Below are 17371 nucleotides of genomic sequence, written 5' to 3'. Positions count from 1 at the left end.
CAAAGATTCCTTTGACCTCTGTTCTATGGCCTTTAATTTAACATATAATTTCTCCAAGTCTGCCTTATTCTGATCACTCCCAAAGACAAAAACTATAACTGTCATTGAAAATATTATTTGTATGCTAAGAGAAAGAGAAAAAAAAAAAAACAACAAAACCCCAAATGGAATCCAGAAGCACTGTGTCACTGTGTCTTGCTCCATTGTCAGCATAGAAAATAATCTTCTTTAATCTCTAAACCTCTTCCTAAGAACTTTACTTTATTAGGCCCAGCTTCCCTTCTAGACCTTACCAGCTCAGAAGCTTGAGGTTTCTCTGTTTTTGGGTCCTGCTTCCAGGGAGAGGCCTTAATTTTATTTTTTTCTGTCTCCCTCGCTAGATCATGATCCCTCCCCCAGTCTGGAAGGGTATTCAGTCCACAGGTGTTTGCTCCTCTGGAGTCAGGCCAGCAAGAGCCACTTCTTGCTTCTTGAGGGCCTGCCTTGGCTAGGAAAGTCTGGCTTTGAGAAGCTTGCTTGTTTTTTTGTTTTTAATTTTTTATATTAATTACAGGTTATTCACTTTGTATCCCAGCTGTACCCCTTCATCATTCCCTCCCAATCCCACCCTTCCTCCCTCATCTTCTCCCATGCCCCTCTCCAAGTCCACTGATAGGGGAGGTCCTCCTCCCTTCCCTCTGACCCTAGCCTATCAGGTCTCATCAGGACTGGCTGCACTGTCTTCCTCTGTGGCCTGGTAAGGCTGCTCCCCCCTCAGGGGCAGGTGATCCAAAGAGCCAGCCACTGAGTTCATGTCAGAGACAGTCCCTGTTTTCCCTTACTGTACCCACTTGGAGTCTGAGCTGCCATGGGCTACATCTGTGCAGGGGTTCTAGGTTGGAGTATCAGTCTCAGAAAAGACCCCTGGGCCCAGATTATTTTGGTTCTGTTGCTCTCCTTGTGGAGCTCCTGTCCCCTCCAGGTCTTTCTATCGCCCCATTCTTTCATAAGATTCCCTGCACTCTGCCCAAAGTTTGGCTATGAGCCTCAGCATCTGCTTTGTTATTCTGCTGGGTAGAGTCTTTCAGAGGTCCTCTGTGGTAGGCTCCTGTCCTGTTCCCTGTTTTCTCCCACTTCTGGTGTCCATCCCATTTGCCCTTCTGAGTGAGGATTGATCATTTTACCCAGGGTCTTCCTTCTTGCTTAGCTTCTTTAAGTGTACAGATTGTAGTATGTTTATCCTATATTATGTCTAATATCCACTTATAAGTGAGCAAATACCATGCTTGCTTGTGTTAAAGAGCTACTTTTTTTTTTTTTTTCTTAGCAGGGGCATCTCAAAGAACTGCCTCTCTGGGGCTTGTTTCTGTTTTTGTTTTTCTGAAGCCAGCGGGAGGTCTTGCACTGTGGGGGGCGGGGGTCTTGTCTGGATACTGTGAACTCCTGCCGCAGAAACTGGGGTTGCTCTCTTAATGAACAGAACTAAGGAACTGCTTTCTGTTTAAGTTTAAATTCTGTGTAAACTCTGGTCGCACTTGGTATGCCAAAGTGTTAAAGTTATTTTTATAAAATTCTCTTTCTCTCTTAACCTGGCTATCAACCAAATAATTGAGTCTGTTATATTTTAAATAAGTTTCACAGCACTGTAACTGGGCACTTATTACTCTGCTCTTGACCCCCTAAAATAATCTGGTTTCTCACAGGGCACAGCCCAGAGATAACTTACACTTTATAGCTTTCTTGCTCCAGCTCCAATCTCCAGATGTCTCTCAGATTCCTGGTTGAACCCCACACTTCCTCCTTGGCCTCCTCCCCATATGGTTGACAGGAAGTCTGGCTCTTAGTCTCTCCCCCGTTCAGAGATTGGCTGTAAACTGACATATCAAGGGGCAGTTGGAGTCAGTGTTTATACAACATTAAGACAGGAGGACATTGAGACATTGAGACAGGGGCGGGGGAACAGAAATCAGCGTTTGAATTACAGATGAACCTTACACGTATAAATGACCAAGCAAGCATTCTTAGAATAAAGGTTCCGTTGTTCTAAATGTGTCGGCTCTGGATGGTTCAAAGCCTGGGACTATGATAGAGCACAGACAGGGCTTAAGTTTGGATGCATGGTCCTTCCTTGCTTGTTTCTATTTGACCATCAGTAATACCGTCAACAGGCCATTATAGCAGCGGCAGGCATGGTGAGTGGGTGAAAAACACTGACCATCTGAGTTACCTAGAAAAGCATGTGGTACAGTGCTGTCCAGCAGAACTTCCTGTGATGGTAGAATGTTCTGGATTGTGTCCTCCCATGTAGTAGACACTACCATCTTGGGCACCTTTGACTTGGTGAATTTTACAGTTTATTTCACTTTCATTTGTTTACATTTACGTGGAGAGTGCGGTTCTGGAGGACGCATTTTGTCAACTTGCGTTTCCCGGCAGCAGATCTAGCAACTCCTTAATGCTTGAGGAAGCCCTTTTTTAGTATCTGTAGTGTCCTCAGAAGCCAGGGGTTGTCACAGACTCTTTGGGGGATGCGTGATAAAACAATAATCGCAGGAGGTGTTTCTAGTCCAGTTTATCCAAATTGGGCATGCCGGGGAGGACCCTGTCAACTCCGGCTTCCTTTTCCATTGCCAGATAAAGTTTTACATCTCTCCTCATCAAACCTATGACTCTAGAGTAGTTGTTACTCTAAGCTAATTTGGTTTCTTGCCAGCACCTTAAAGATGAACAGCTGTTAGCAGCTCCTCAGAAGGCTACTGGGTAATTGTTTTACTCTTCTTAGTAAAACTAGGGTAATCGAAAGGGCTGTCTTTGCCCCATGCCTGAGCCCAAGAGAGAATACCCTGCGAGTTTCTAAAGCCACTGATTGTGTCTTGGCTATGGCTTGAAAGATCAAGGCTGACTCAGCCTCTGGGCTTTCCCCTCACCTCACTCGCCAACCTGAATCACAGAGCACTGAGACCTTCAGGGCCTTCAGATTGGCCTAACAAGTGCACACTGCTGTTACAGCCTCCTCTGGCTTTAGCTGTATCAAACTAGCGTTCCACCTTTGAAGACAAAGTATGAAATGTCCCCTGTGACCATTGTCCCCTGCAAACGGGACTCCCATACCACTGCAGTGGAGGCATTGCCCAGGCAGCGCTGTGAATGAAAGCCTGGGGGCAGGATTCGCTGGAGAACAAGGAGTTTTACCTATGTCTTTCTTCTGCTAGCAGAGTCAGGGGTAACTTTAGTGCTGAGGGGGGCTCTGCTCTGAAAAGGCTGAGGGTTTCCACTGGCCAGGGAAGAAACAGACCCTGACCTTTTCCCAAAATTAAAAAGAAAAGACATCCTTGCTAGTAACCTGGCAGGGAGAGAATCAAGCTGCCTGTCATGACTTCTGAATGAGTATTTATTTTCCTCTTTAAAATGTTTTCCTGCCTGTAATCCTGGCACTCAGGGAGGCAGAGGCAGGCAGATCTCTGTGAGTTTGAGGCCAGACTGGTCTACAGAGTGAGTCCAGGACAGCCAAGGCTTCACAGAGAAGCCCTGTCTCAAAAAACAATACAAAACAAAAAAAAAAATTCCACAGAGTTATAAAATTAGGAAATACTTTGTCCCACAAATAAGGTAAGGCCTCCGTCTGAGGTACAAAGTCAGATTGCAGCTTCCATTTTTACCTTCCCAGGATGTAGAAGAGTTTGTTCAGTGTCAAAATCTGGGTTCCTGTCCTATGTGTTTTGTTTTGTTTTGTTTTTTAAAATACCCAAATGGGTATGTTACTTCCTAGGAATCTTACTTGGGCCCATTTTCTGGCCAGTTAGAGCTAAAAGGCAGGGATTTAAAAATACAACAGGTAGGGGCAGGGAAAATCTCAGATATAGCAGATGGAATTAAAAGGTATTTTTTCCTTGGTGGGAGCTTTTTCTTAGGAATGAAGAAACACACAAAGAGTCCGGCACACAGGAAGACCCTCTTGCAGAGCAGAGGGGTCACTCAGGAGCCCAAAATCTAGTCTTTCCTTATGAGTTTGGAGTTTTGCCTTTGAGCCGTCCTCATTCCCTAATTTAAGGTTGGGCAGTTTAAACAAAGACAGGGGAGCACACAGGCCACAGGGCAGAGATAAGCAAGGCCTAATGGGGCCTTGAACTTGTCAGATTGGTCTGGGGTCGGGTAACTGGCCATCCATCGGGCCTTTGTCTCCTGTCAGGAGTCTGTTTGGGCTCTGTCCCTATCTACCTATCTGGGATCTGTCTAACTCCAAATCCCTCAGGCACAAGGCACAGAAGGGAAGCAGGAGGGTGATGGACAGAACGTGCCGTCTAAAATATCTTTTAGTAGAGTCTTCATTTGGCTAGCCTGTAGAACTACCTTCAAATTTATAGGAAACTGTGGTTAGAAAAACAGGCAAAAAGAAAAGGAGGCACTGTTGAGAGAGTCACACTGTAGGCCCGAGGGGGACATGAAGCTGGGTAGCCTTTTATGACCCTTTATAACCTGTTGATGTCTTTGTGGGGTAGCTGTGGAAACAGAGGTTCTCCCAGCTGGGAAGTGCCAAGAAAGTGGGAAGAAGAAAGGACTGGGAGAGGAGTGGGAAGGGGTGGGTATCTTGGTTGGAAATTGAGCTCCCAAGTGGATTTTGGGTGACCCTTGGAGTGGGAGGAGGAGGGCACCAAATCACACAAGAGAACAGCAGGGGTGATCCCAGGGCTTTGTTGCAGTGTGGGGGACACTGGGGGCTCCCCAGCCCGTGTGAGAAGGGAAGGCCCTGTGCTGAGCTGCCTGTGTGTGGACAGTAGAGTGGGTTCCAGTAGCCTAGGGCAAGGTCAGGGGGCGGCAGGACACATACATCTGAAGACTCTAGAGAGCCGGTCTCTTCCCCATGACTACAGGCCTTCAGATCCTGCTACTGTCAGCAGGCCCTGAAGCTGTGCAGTCACAGGCCCTCTCCCACTCCTGCCTTGGAACTCGCTTCAAGACTGGTGTTCCTTGCTTCTCTTCTTGTTTGTGGTGTTCTCCTGGAACCCCCTGGCTTTCTCTCCACACCCTCCCTCTTGTCCCCCACGTACCCTGTGTCCTTCCCTTCCCTTCCCCATCCTGTCCTTGCCCTCTCCTACCCTGGCAGTCATTGCTCCCTTTGTTTCAAAAATATCCTTAGAGCTGACTGTTAGAGCCAGAATGCAGCCCAGGAAAGCACTGGCCGGGGCCGCTGCATCTGCGCTTTTGCCTGAAGAGCCATTTTCCTGCCTTGCTGCAGGAAAAGGCTACACAGCTTCATGTCCACCTCAGGGCCTACAGTGTGACTCTCTCAACAGTGCCTCCTGGTGTTCTTTTTGCTTGTTTTTCTAGCCACAGTTCCTATAAATTTGAAGGTAGTTCTACAGGCCAGCCAATTGAAGCCTCGACTAGAATGTATTCTAGGTGACATGTTCTCATGTTCTGACCATTTGTCCATTGCATCACACTCAGGAGTCTTTCTTTTTCTTTTTCTTTTCTTTCTTTCTTTTTTTTTTTTTTTGAGATAGGGCTTCTCTTTATAGTTCTGGCTATCCTGGAACTCACTCTGTAGACCACGCTGACCTCGAACTCAGAGTTCATGCCTGTCAAGTGTTGGGACTAAAGGAGTGTGCTACCACCACTCATTGACATGAGGCATCATCACTGGGTGTCTCTCTGCTCTTGCCCCATTTAAAATGATAATTTATTTTATGTGTGTGAGCATTTGGCTGCATGTTTGTATGCACACCACATTTATGCCTGGTGCCTGTGGAAGTTAGGAGAAAGCACAGGATAACCTGGAACTGGAGTTACAGGTGGTTCTAAGCCACCGTGCCAGAGCGAGGAATCAAATTCAGCTCCATTGCAAGAGCAGCTGCCAATAGCTGAGCCATCGTTCCTGCCCCCATTTCTGCTCTTTTGGAAGAAAAAAATCATCCAGACCCTTTGATGCGTCTGCTGCACCCCAGTCTGTGCCAGCCAGGGTTCTCAGAAAGAACTGATCATTCAACTGGCTTGCAGGGTGTGGTCAGTCCAGTCCAACAATGGCTGTCTCTCAGCGGAAAGACAGAAAATCCAGCACTCATTTGTCCCAGAGGCTGGATGTCTTCACCATTCCTGATCCGGGGCTCGGGTCCTACAAGACTGTTGACGAGCTGCTGGTTTTCAGTCACTGGAGTCCTGAAGAAGTTGAGTTAAATGCAGACTGCAGCAGTCGAATTCTTGAACTTGCCAGTGAGACTAAGGAAAAGTAAGCGCCACCAAAAGGGATAGCTCCAATTTAGGATAGATCTTCCTGATTCAAATAACCTGATTAAGTAAATGCCTCGCAGCTACGCCCAGCAGCAGGGGTTTTAGCTGATTCCAGATGTTAGGTTGATGACCAAGAATAGCCATCCCGAATGAACAGAGCCAGGCGTGGTGGCACAAGCCTTTAATCCCAGCACTCAAGAGGATCTCTTGAGTTTGAGCCTAGCGTGGTCTACAGAGCCAGTTCCAAGACAGCTAGGGCTACACAAAGAAACCTGTTCTCAAACAAACAGACGTCAAAGAAACAAAAAATTAGCCATGCAGTCAAAGCAATGGTGGGCCTTATGCCATCTCTTCAGATGCCAAGCTGATCCAATCACCCGAGACAGGCAGGCTGCATATCTTAGAAATACGTCCACTGCCTTAGACAGTGCTCCATCACTGTCACAGACCCCCTAAGTAAAGCAGTATGAGCAGGGAGGATTTGTTTTAGCTTGTACCTGCAGAGGTGTCAGTCTGTGGTTGATCAGCTCCGAGTTTTCGGTCTGCAGTGAGGCACCGTGACAGAGGTCACGATCTAGTAAAGCTCTCACCTCCTGCAGCTCAGAAGGTCTGGGGACAAGGTCTGCACTTGAGTGCTGGATCCAGCCATTGATGAAGCCTCAGCTTTTGTCTCCCGGTTGCTTACAGAAGCCCTAGAACCTGGAATCAGACCTTCAACACATGAGGCTTCAGGGAACATTTCACACCCAAACTGTAGTGCATGAATTTAAAATATAATGCCTATGTGCCATAAACACTTCACACAGATATCTATCTGTAAACCCTTACACAGGGCCTGCACCGTTTGGTTTTTAGTGTTGTAGTGCCTGGACTCTGAGACTTCAGACAGAGCATGGGGCAGTGCTCACGGTGATACCACAGGGTCTCATGAGCCTAAACCAGTGCCTGAGGGAACAGGTTCCCTCAGATACCACTTGGCTCACTGTGGTGGCTCAGTAAGTATTTCCTTATGCTGGAATTAAAGTCTTTGGTTTCAAACCCAGAACCCTAACCCTAACCCTGTTAGTAGACAGGCATTTCCACTGGCCTGCTCTCAGCAGCAACTGCTTACATTATCACCTGCCATTGCCAGGTGCTTCAGGTGTATGATGTGGATAAAAGGACCACCAGAGCTGGGTGCAGTGGCCCACTGCTTTAATCCCAGCACTCAGGGAGGCAGAGGCAGGTAGATGGCTGTGAGTTCCAAGCCAGCCTGGTCTACAAAGGGAATCCAGGACAGAATTAAGTTTACACAAAGAAACTGTCTCAAACAAAACAAAACAAACAAACAAAATAGAAAAGAAAGAAAGAAAATGGGGGGACCACCAGCCACCCCAGTTCTTTCTGCCATGGTCATCCTCTCTGCTCTGTACATGTGCCCTTTCTGTGTGTGTGTGTGTGTGTGTGTGTGTGTGTGTGTTTACGTGCTTGCACACGCTCTTTCTGCTCTTGTGTTTTTCTCTCTCTTTCTTTTCTTTCTCTCTTTTCTCCTCTCTCTGTCTCCCTGTCTGCATGGCAGTTTCCCAGTCTCGGTTCCTAGAGCTTCCCCAATAAACCTGCTTATATACTTTTAATTCATCTTGAATTGGCTTATTTCATTGGCAGAAGAAATCTATTCTGAACCACACTTAAGATGAAGTTTGCCTTGCAAGTGCACATAACACGGACAAATATTTAATTTAAAAAATAAGATTTATTTTAAGTTATCTCTGTGAGTGTGTGTGTGTGTGTGAGAGAGAGAGTGCAGGTACCTGTAGAGGCCAGAGGCATAGTAATCCATAGACTTAGAGTTATAGGTGATTGAGAGCTGATGTAGATACTGGTAACTAAACTCAGGTCCTCTGGAAAAGTGGGAATCGCTTTTAATTTCTTAGCCATCTCTTTAGCCTGTCATTTGACTTTTGTAGCCTCCCTTTTATATACACTGAAAGAGAGTGATGGTTTACTCCTGTGAGAAACTGGGACCCATGCCCAACAGGGCCCCTCACAGACAGGGTCTCTTCCTGTGAAGACTGATCTCTGTTGTCAGCTTGAAGATATCTCGAATCGCCTGGGAGAAACGTCTCTGGGCAAGCTTGTGGGAATTACTGTGATGACGGTCATTGAGGTGGAAATCCCTATCCACTGTGAATGGCACCATTCACTGGGTTGAGATCCTTCCTAGACTGTAAAATGGAGGGAAAATGAGCTGAGGGAACATCCATCCATTGCTACTTGCTTATTGACTATGGATACAGGTGTGAGCATCTGCCTCGAGCTCAGACTGCTATGACCTTCCCTCTGTGATAAGACTGTAACCTTGAATCTTAAGGCAAACAAGCCCTCCCCCTTAAGATGCTTTTGTTGGAGCATTTCATCACACTGGGGCAGTGATTGTTTTGTTTTGTTTTTCGAGGCAGGGTTTCTCTATTTAGCCTTGGCTGTCTTAGACTCACTTTGTAGACCAGGCTGGCCTTGAACTCCCAAAATCTTCCTGCCTCTGCCTCCCACAGTGCTGTGATAATGGGCGTATACCACCTCACCCAGCTAGGGGCAGTGATTAAAGACACATCCTCACCTAGTCTATAAGGCACCGAACTTCGAGGCTGGTCCCTGGCCACAGATGAGTAGTGATGTCTTCACTAGCCTCTGAATAAAAATGTGGGAAGGTAGGGAGGCCCAGAGTGCAGGGAGGACTCAGGGGTAAGAGAGGGTGAACTAGAGTGGGTTGAACAGTGATTGTTCACAGAAAATCACAGGACAGCATGACTGCCCTTGTAGTTATGGTTATTGAGATACAGAATTGGCTGGGGCCATTCCTGGAATCAACATGAAGTGAAGAATAGCAGCTCTCTGAAGGTGGGCCGTTGAGTCCTGCCCTCTCTTAGTTTGTTCAAAGAACAATCAGAGAACAGTAGTTATGAACCTTGCTAGACAGGCTAGCTTGACCACTTGTCCTGAGGCACACATTCCAGATGCCCACAGCCCAGCACCACTTCTGAGCTTGGACGTGAAATCCACAGTCATAATGTCTACAGAAGAGAACTGAACATAGGATTTAGGGTTTTTCTTTGTTTGTTTGTGGTTTTGGTTTTTTGAGTCAGGGTTTCTCTATGTATCCGTGGCTGCCCTGGACTCCCTTTGTAGACCAGGCTGGCCTTAACCTCACAAAGATCCTCCTGCCTCTGCCTCTCTAAGTGCTGGGATTACTGTTGTGTGCCACCGTGCCCAGCTAGAATTTAAGACTTAAGATGGTGTGGCAGATCTTCTCCAACATTCTTCTTGAAATCACAAGCTTGAATGTTAAAGTGGCCTTTTTCCAAAAGACCAGCATGTTTATGCATCAGTTTTGTGCACTCTTGGAAAGCATCTTTGATAAAAATACAGTGATGATAGAATTCTTTTCATAAGTGGAGGATGGTTTAACCTTTTTACATCAGGAGTCTTCACTCTAAAGTGGAACTATTTACACCCGGGTTGACGCACATTTCAGGGAGGCTGAGCAGTGAAAGTAATGAGAAGGAAAGTAGACAAGACCATCAAAACAGCAGCTCCTTAAAAGCCCTGCTGTCTGTCCCCTGGCATTCTCTGACGTTTTCTGCCGTTACAGATGACCAAGTTTTGACAGCTGCTCTGAACTTGCTTGGTTGTAGGCAAGTAGGTAATTCGGCCTTTGGCATTCAGGAGAGCAAGGTAGAGCAGCAGGCGTGGGGTGGGGAGGAGGCAGACAGTGGCTGGGGTGGAGGGCAGACGTGAATGGGATGGACATCTGGAGGTGCTGAATTCATCCCTTCCACCATGGGGTCTCAACTCTGCCTCACTGTACTGTTGACAGACTAAACACCATCCTATGACTTGTGTTGAATTGGGCATTTTAGTGCTTAGAGCTCAGCAGGGACATTTTAAGGGGTAAGGGGTGGGCTTTCATTGATATAAGTAGAGGCTTTGGAAAGTAGGTGGCTGTCATCCCTCAGTATCCAAGGGATTTGGTTCAGGGAATTCCTCAAATGCTCAGATCTGCAGGTGCATGTGCCTGCTGAGTACACAAAGCCTCCTGTGTACTTTAAATCACCAGCGATGACTTACAGTATTTATTGAAGTGTTAGATAGATGCTAAGTGGTTTGGTGTGCCACGTTGCTTAGGGACTAATGGCAAAGAAAAAGGGTGTTGCTGTTCAACACAGATTCTCATGTTTTCTGTCTGCTGTTGGCTGACTCTCCAGAAATGGACGCTGTAGAGGCAGAGGGCCACTTCTGACGTTTTGCAGGGGTCTAGGAAACTGTGTGCGGCACTGTGCACTCCTGGGGACCTCCTGTGTGGCTTCCAGGGTGGAGCATCCATAGATCTGGACTGGGGAAGCTTTGTCTTAGCCATCTTGGGTACCTCTTTTTGTGGCAGGGGCTCTCCCCTGGAAGTGTTACCAGGAACTTGAAGTTGAGCTGGACTTCTTTTCCTGGGAGTCCGCAGTTCACCTGCTATTGGCTGCCCCCGCCCCCAACTCTTCATTTTGCATGTAGGCTGTCCCCTCTCTGCGAGGAACTCACAAACCCTGTAAATCTGTATCACCTGCTTGCGTAGCGCACTCCTGTATGTCTTAATAAAGCGTCTCAAAGTTTATTTGGCTCAAGGTGCCAGGTTAACAATCCATCAGAGCGAGGGAGTCAAGATAGCGGGTCTCAGAGCAGCTGGTCACATTACACATCTGTACAGTAAAGGGCAGAGAATGGAGAAATAATGCACGCTTGTGCTCAGATCACTGCACCCACATGCACTCGAGGATTCCCTGTGTATGGAGTAGTGCCAGCCACAGTATACAGTTCTTCTCCTCTCTAAGAAATCATGCTAATGCCTAACACCCGCCCCAGGCCAGCCTGATCTAGACAGTCCCTGATTGATGATTTTAGACTGTGTCACGTTAAACAGAAATAGCCGCCATCATGTCTCCGCTCAAAACAGGGAGCCCTCGTTCAAACGTCCCTTTCATAAACAGCCACTGCCACAGCCTCTACCTTCACTCCCTCACCCCACTTTAGATTTCTGTTTGTCAGTTCTGACAGTCTATTAGTGTCTCCCCACCGCGTGCTAAGCTGGAAGGCTGCAGGGACTATGTTTTGCTCACCAGCCCTCCAGGGCATGCCTGGCCTATAAGGGCAATCAACAGATGCTTTAGCATACCTTTACTGGGACCCCAGCACCTATGTCAGGGTACTCACAAATGCCTGTAACTCATGCCACCACATATGCTGTGGTCACCCATACATATACATGTACACACAAATGCTTTTTAAAGTTTACATTTGGTCCAAATGACACTTTTATATCCGTATTTTTTTTCTATATATTGTTTCTTAATTATTCTCTGATTAAATTCCTGTGGTATTTTTTTAAGAACAGAGAATTAAAAATTAGTTTCTTGGGTTATTAGATTGAAGTTTAAAGCACAAGCCTGAACAAAGGCCAGACAGGTGGAGACATGTCCAGCCACCTGTGGGGAGGCACCAGTCTTACTGCATTCTTTTCCTGCCCACTAGAGGTACAGTTGCTAGGAAACTGGTTCAGGTTGTCCCTCTCCCCTAGGACAGCCAAACAAGGGAAGCCAGACCTTAATGGTTTGGGGGCCTCCACACAGCCAGTCAATTCAAAATGCAACATCCCTTTTGTGTTTCAACCAATAGACAATTGCCAGGCTGAAATTCACCTGCTTTGGGCATGTTGGGAGGGACTGGGATCTATAAGTTATCCACCTACCCTGAGCACAGGGCTCTACTCTCAACCACTGTGTCAGTGAGGGAGGGAGTAAGCACAAGCTCAAGCTTATAATAAAAAGATCCTCATGTGTTTTGCAATGGACTCCTGGTGGTCTTTTGGGGGTCACATGAATCAGGCCCAACAATGCAATTTGATCATTTAACTATTTCCTATGGTAACTATTTAGGTTATTTAGGGCTGTGTGTGTGTGTGTGTAAGGGGGTGCTTTGTGTAAGGTCAGGTGTCTGCCACCAGTCTCCCCACCTTTTTTCTTTTTGAACCGGGGTCTTTTGTAGAACCTGCTCTTGTCATTTTGGCTGGCCCAGGATCCATTTGCGCTTTGCAGAGACTATTTGAAAAGGACATTTTGTAATGAGATAAGTCATAATAATGATCATTTTCTTTGTCACAGAAAGGGAAGGGAGACAGATTAGAAAACCTGTGAGTCGTGCTGGCATTCATGGAAGTGCCAGTGTTTTCTAGAAGTCACAAAGGAAAGGACTCAAAACTGTCAGTACATAGCAACCTGCAGCTTTTATATTCTCCACAAATAAAATTAAAAAGTCAGCAACAGGGGAAAGTTATTTACGACAACAAAAATAAATCAAGGGCTACACTTACTACTTACGTATAATTTTTTTCTCAATACCTAAAAACTCTAATATCCCAATAGAAATGAGAAAAGAACAGAAACTAGATGTTAATTTTCCATAGCTGGTAAAAAAAAAAAATTATTTTATTTTTTTATCAGATTGGCAGAGTTTGAAAAGAAAATGTTCGGTGCCTGCAGAGGTGTAGGGATAGAGGCACGTTGACAGTGTTTAGGAGAATTTTAGCTGCGTAACTTAGGGAGCAATTTACAAGGTCTGAAGTGCCTGCTCCAGAAAGCCCATCCTTTTGACATCCCACATCCTGCTTCTTTTAATCTGTTATAATCAATGTCCATCAAGAGTATTTCTCTGCAAGTATTATTTATAAAATTAATTCAAAAATACTAAACATGGGTGCTAAGGAAAATTTGGTGGGTAAAGTTCTTGCTTTGCAAACATGAGGACCTGAGTTCAGAATCCCAAAATGTGCATAAAAGCAGGTTGGTGTGTGTGTGTAAGCCCACAGGGTAGGTGGCTTCAATAATAAGTAGACCTATTCCCCTTCATTTCTTGAGGCTAGAAGCCCAGAACACAAGTGGCAACAATTTCTCTTTCCAGTTAGAGCTCTCTTCCTGCCTGGCTCTCCCTCTGTGCCTCTCTGGGAGTCAGAGGGAGCAAGTAAGTGAAGGAGCCTGGAGCCTCTTCCAGAGACTCAGCTGGAGGACAGGACGTCAGCAGTTCATTGAGAATGAGCAGTGTCTACAGAATAAGACTGTACGGCGAAAAGGATCATCTGTCCAAATGCTGGTTTCACAGATGAGTAGACAAGTAACTAAAAGGGACCCTTTCGTGGAGTCAGGCCACCAGCATCTAGATTGTTCTTTCTCACAGCCGTATCTAAACGAATCTAGCAGGAATTGCGCCGCAGCCCCAAAGAAGGCAGAAGGCACATGTTCTGGTTGGCAGAGGCTCTGCCCCGTGCCCCTTTAGACCCCTCCGTCACTAAGACAGTCTCAAAACCGCAGCCCATCACTACCAGGCTTGTTGAACTGTACAGAACACCTTACCCAGTCTCTTGACTGGCAGTGCCCCAGGAACATTTCCAACAGCAAATCATTTAGGAAGCCCCCTCCCGAACCCCGACTCTTGACAAGGGCTGCCGGGAGTATCCTTCATACAGCAACCATACCATACCCCAGACAGAATGAATGCATGCGGAGCGCAACTAATAAGCGCAGATCAGGTGTGTTCAGTCTACCCTGCCTTCTGTAAAAATCTCAATGTAGTTTTCCTCCAGAATCCGTGCAGGCGGCTACGTTTTACCCTGGTTAAGTTTTTCCCAGTGCATCCTGACCCTGGAGCATGACAGGAAGGTAAGCACATAAATCTGATGGTGATTGCCGACGATGAAATCTGAGCTCATAAAATCAGGGATATTATTCAAAAGCGTGAGGTAAATTAGTCTCATTCATTCTGATGGGGCTAGACGCAATGGTTGTGTGCGCCATCTTTAATTAACATTCTGAAAAGATGTTCTGATTGGGATTATTAATGAATGCAGTGAAAATTTCTGCTGTTTTGTAAGACTTCTGCCACAGACTGAGCTTACACACATGCACACCCAGCTCCCCCGCCCAACTGGCTTTTTTGTTGTTGTTGTTGTTCTTTCCACAGATTCCTTCCATGGCCTAACAGATGGAGTATTCATCTTTGAAGCGGTTTCCACAGAAGATAGCAAAACCACGCAGGGCTATGACGCTATTGTTGTGGAACAATGGACAATCCTGGAAGTAAGTATGGGGCTGCCCCCATTGCTGCTTTTGTCTGGGGAGAGATTGTTTCTTGGCTTCCATCAGCTGACTGCCAGGCTGGTACCCAGCTGTGCCTTTCTTATGAAAGGGCATTCACCTGGCTGAACCCTGGGAGGACCCTCTTAACTCTTTCACACCCTTCCCCCAACCTGGGACGGACTCCACTTCTCTTTTTCCAACCAGGCAAACAGGTATCCTCAGACTGTTAGGTGGAAAGAGCCACCTTTGGCTATTTGCATATCACTGTGAAGGCAAGTGATACAAAGAGGCATGTTCCTCATGCTCTGGTAAGAGCTGCGAGGTTTTCAGAGGCAGGGTGCCTGGCTAGCTACTGCAAGCCATCCTTGGGAGAAACGAACTGGAACTCTCAGGTCTCAGAGAGCAGCTGAGGTCAGTGCTGCTTGCCCAGTCAGGACCTCCTGCCTGAAGAAGTGTGCCGCAGGACATGCTTGAGGAGTGATGGCCGTGAGCCATTACATACCTGGCTCTGGGTAGGAGAAATCTCAGTCCATGTCTTTGGAATAGGCCTTCCCTCTGAGGTTTCCTGGATTTTCTGCATCCATGAAGTATGGGTGTTTTAAGTCAGCCTCAGCCCGTGACTAGGCCAGTGCTGCGAGCGACCTTTTGTCTAAGTCACATGCAGGGTTCCTCATGCATAGATGTTTGGGCCCCACCCTGGACGTTTCCTTTCAGCCTGGCCCACTCTTAACAAAAATGCCACAGATGGGATTTTGTACCGTTCAGGAGGCTGGATAGCCCTAGGTCAGGGTTTCACTCAGGCTGTTTGTCTTCAAGGCTCTCATCTGGCTGTAGATAGCCACTCTCTCTGAGTATGCTTATGGGCAAGAGCCAATGAGCTCTCTGGTGTCTCTTAGGATATTAGTCCTAATGGATCAGGGACCTACTCTTGTGACCTCGTTTAACCATAATTGCTTCTTGGAGGCCCCATCTCTGCCCTGAGGGTAAATTTAGGTAGGGCACAAAATAGTAAGTCTCTAAACCCTAGCTCTGAGACTGGTCCCAAGAATTCGCATTTATAACATCCTATTAAGTGAGTTGCCTCTGCTGGTTGCAAGAGGAAATTCTGAGGATTCCCATCCTTGGAGCATCCGCCTAGGGACAGGTTTGCAGAAGGCTTGGCCCTCTATGGAGGCTTCATCAGACACCCACTGCGATCCATAGTCAGCCCCTGTCTGAGACATATGGGTGTGCTTGAACCCGTTCATACCGTCCTCAGCCCAGCTACATCTTCTCTTCACCACCATTTGTCCTATAAAAACATTTTCCTTCTTAACCCTGGCCAGGTAACTGAAAGGTGATGGCTTTGCAGCTCAGGGGGACACAGTGAAGCAGATGATCATCCTTTGGGATAAGAGACTCATTAGAATAGTTAGTAGCACCATAGACATATATGCCATAGGTGGGCAACGTGGGGGGGTTAAGGAGAGTTCATGCCATGCCACAGAGTAAGGTCCTTTCCTACAGGTTTGAGAAGGGGAGGGTTTCATGCCATATGGTCGTAGTTGAGTATGCCATGCCGTATACTTGGAGTCAGGCTGTCTCTAATTCCTGGCGTGAGTGGGTGGGACTAGTTCATTGACATAAAGAGAGGAAGGCATCCTGCTGGTAAGTGACTTAGAAAGTGGGGGGAGGGGCACATTTATTTAAGGTATGCCCAGCCAGGCGTGGTGGCACATGCCTATGGTCCCAGTACTTGGGGAGGCAGAGGCAGGTGGATTTCTGTGAGTTTGAGGCCAGCCTGGTCTACAGAGTGAGTCCAGGACTGCCAAGGTGATACAGAGAAACCCTGTCTCAAACAAACAAACAAACAAACATAAAGGAAAGAGAAAAAGCTGTACCCATTACACGAATGGTGGTACTGGGGAGTGCGGCCAGCAGTCTACAGATGTCTTGGGAGCCGGGGCTTATAAACTCTCCTGGGGAAATGAGAATTAGGGTGTCATCTGTCCTAGACTTCTGTCACCTGCAATCTGTTACGTTACAGGGTCACATAAGCCCTCCTCTGGGGTTTGGCATTTCTTTCACTGCAGCTCTGAGAGGCAGCTGCAGGTAGCTGTGGCCTCATCAGCCCCCAGCTCCAAACATCAGTTTCTCTTTCTTTCTGGTTGACCTTGTTTTTATGACAGGCACTGTCCTCCCTAACCTCCTAGGCTCTGGATAGTATCGAAGTTGGGGGTCACAACCTGTGCCCCAAGCCAGGTTTGGCCACCTGTCCTCAATAATTCAATTACAAGTGTCAGATTAATAATAGTGTAATCCAGAAAAAAAAAAAAAGGATTTATTCAATGCAGCCACATTGGAAAGAGGGGCAAAAAGACCCAGTGACTCCGCAGCTCTGTCTTTATGGTCCTAAAGTGAGATTAAAGTTTAACATCTGAGTTGGTTAGGTTATTGTCAACTTGACAGGAGTTAGAGCAATCTGAGACGAGAGACTCTCGATTGAGAAAATGCCCCTGTCAGATTGTCCTGAAGGCAAGCCTGTAGGGCACTTTCTTGATTGATTGATTGATTGATTGATTGATTGATTGGTTGGTTGATTGGGTGGTGTCATGGCCGGGCAGGTTGTCCTAAGGTAGGTAAGAAAACAGCTAAGCAGGCCACAGGGGAGCAAGCCAGTAAGCGACACTCCTTCATGGCCTCTTCCTCAGTTCCTGCCTCCTGGTTCCTGCCTGGAGTTCCAGCTCCGACTTCCTCAGTGAATGACTGTAACCCGTGAAGTCAAATAAACCCTTTCTTTACTGCACAAGTCGCTTTTGCTTGTGGCCTTTATCACAGCAATAGGAAGCAAACTAAGACACAGCCTGGTCAAGGTGTGGCACCACCCTCCTGGCCTGTTTCAGCCTGGTCCTCAGCCTTGTCCTGGAAGGTAATAAGTTAGAACTGTGTGAAATCTCTTTTTGGGAGACAAGTTCTCTTCTGACTGGAGCCTTTTCCTTCCCAGCATGAAATTCCTGGAGGGGTGGGGAGAGGTTCCA

At 46.9% G+C, this 17371-nt stretch overlaps 1 protein-coding gene across 2 annotated transcripts in view; it reads left to right on the top strand.

The window, feature by feature from the left end:
- The window catches only part of Rftn1 (raftlin, lipid raft linker 1), a 201743-nt gene that overhangs the window by 144287 nt on the left and 40085 nt on the right, over window positions 1-17371 (top strand). For both annotated transcript variants that reach the window (XM_021636247.2, XM_021636246.2), the window contains exon 7: window positions 14239-14354. In XM_021636247.2, coding sequence (XP_021491922.1) covers window positions 14239-14354 — 116 coding nt within the window. The remainder of the gene's footprint in view (window positions 1-14238; window positions 14355-17371) is intronic.

Source organism: Meriones unguiculatus, chromosome 16 (genome assembly GCF_030254825.1).
Source record: "Meriones unguiculatus strain TT.TT164.6M chromosome 16, Bangor_MerUng_6.1, whole genome shotgun sequence".
Lineage (NCBI taxonomy): Eukaryota > Metazoa > Chordata > Mammalia > Rodentia > Muridae > Meriones > Meriones unguiculatus.
This window is presented reverse-complemented; position numbering and strand designations above follow the sequence as displayed.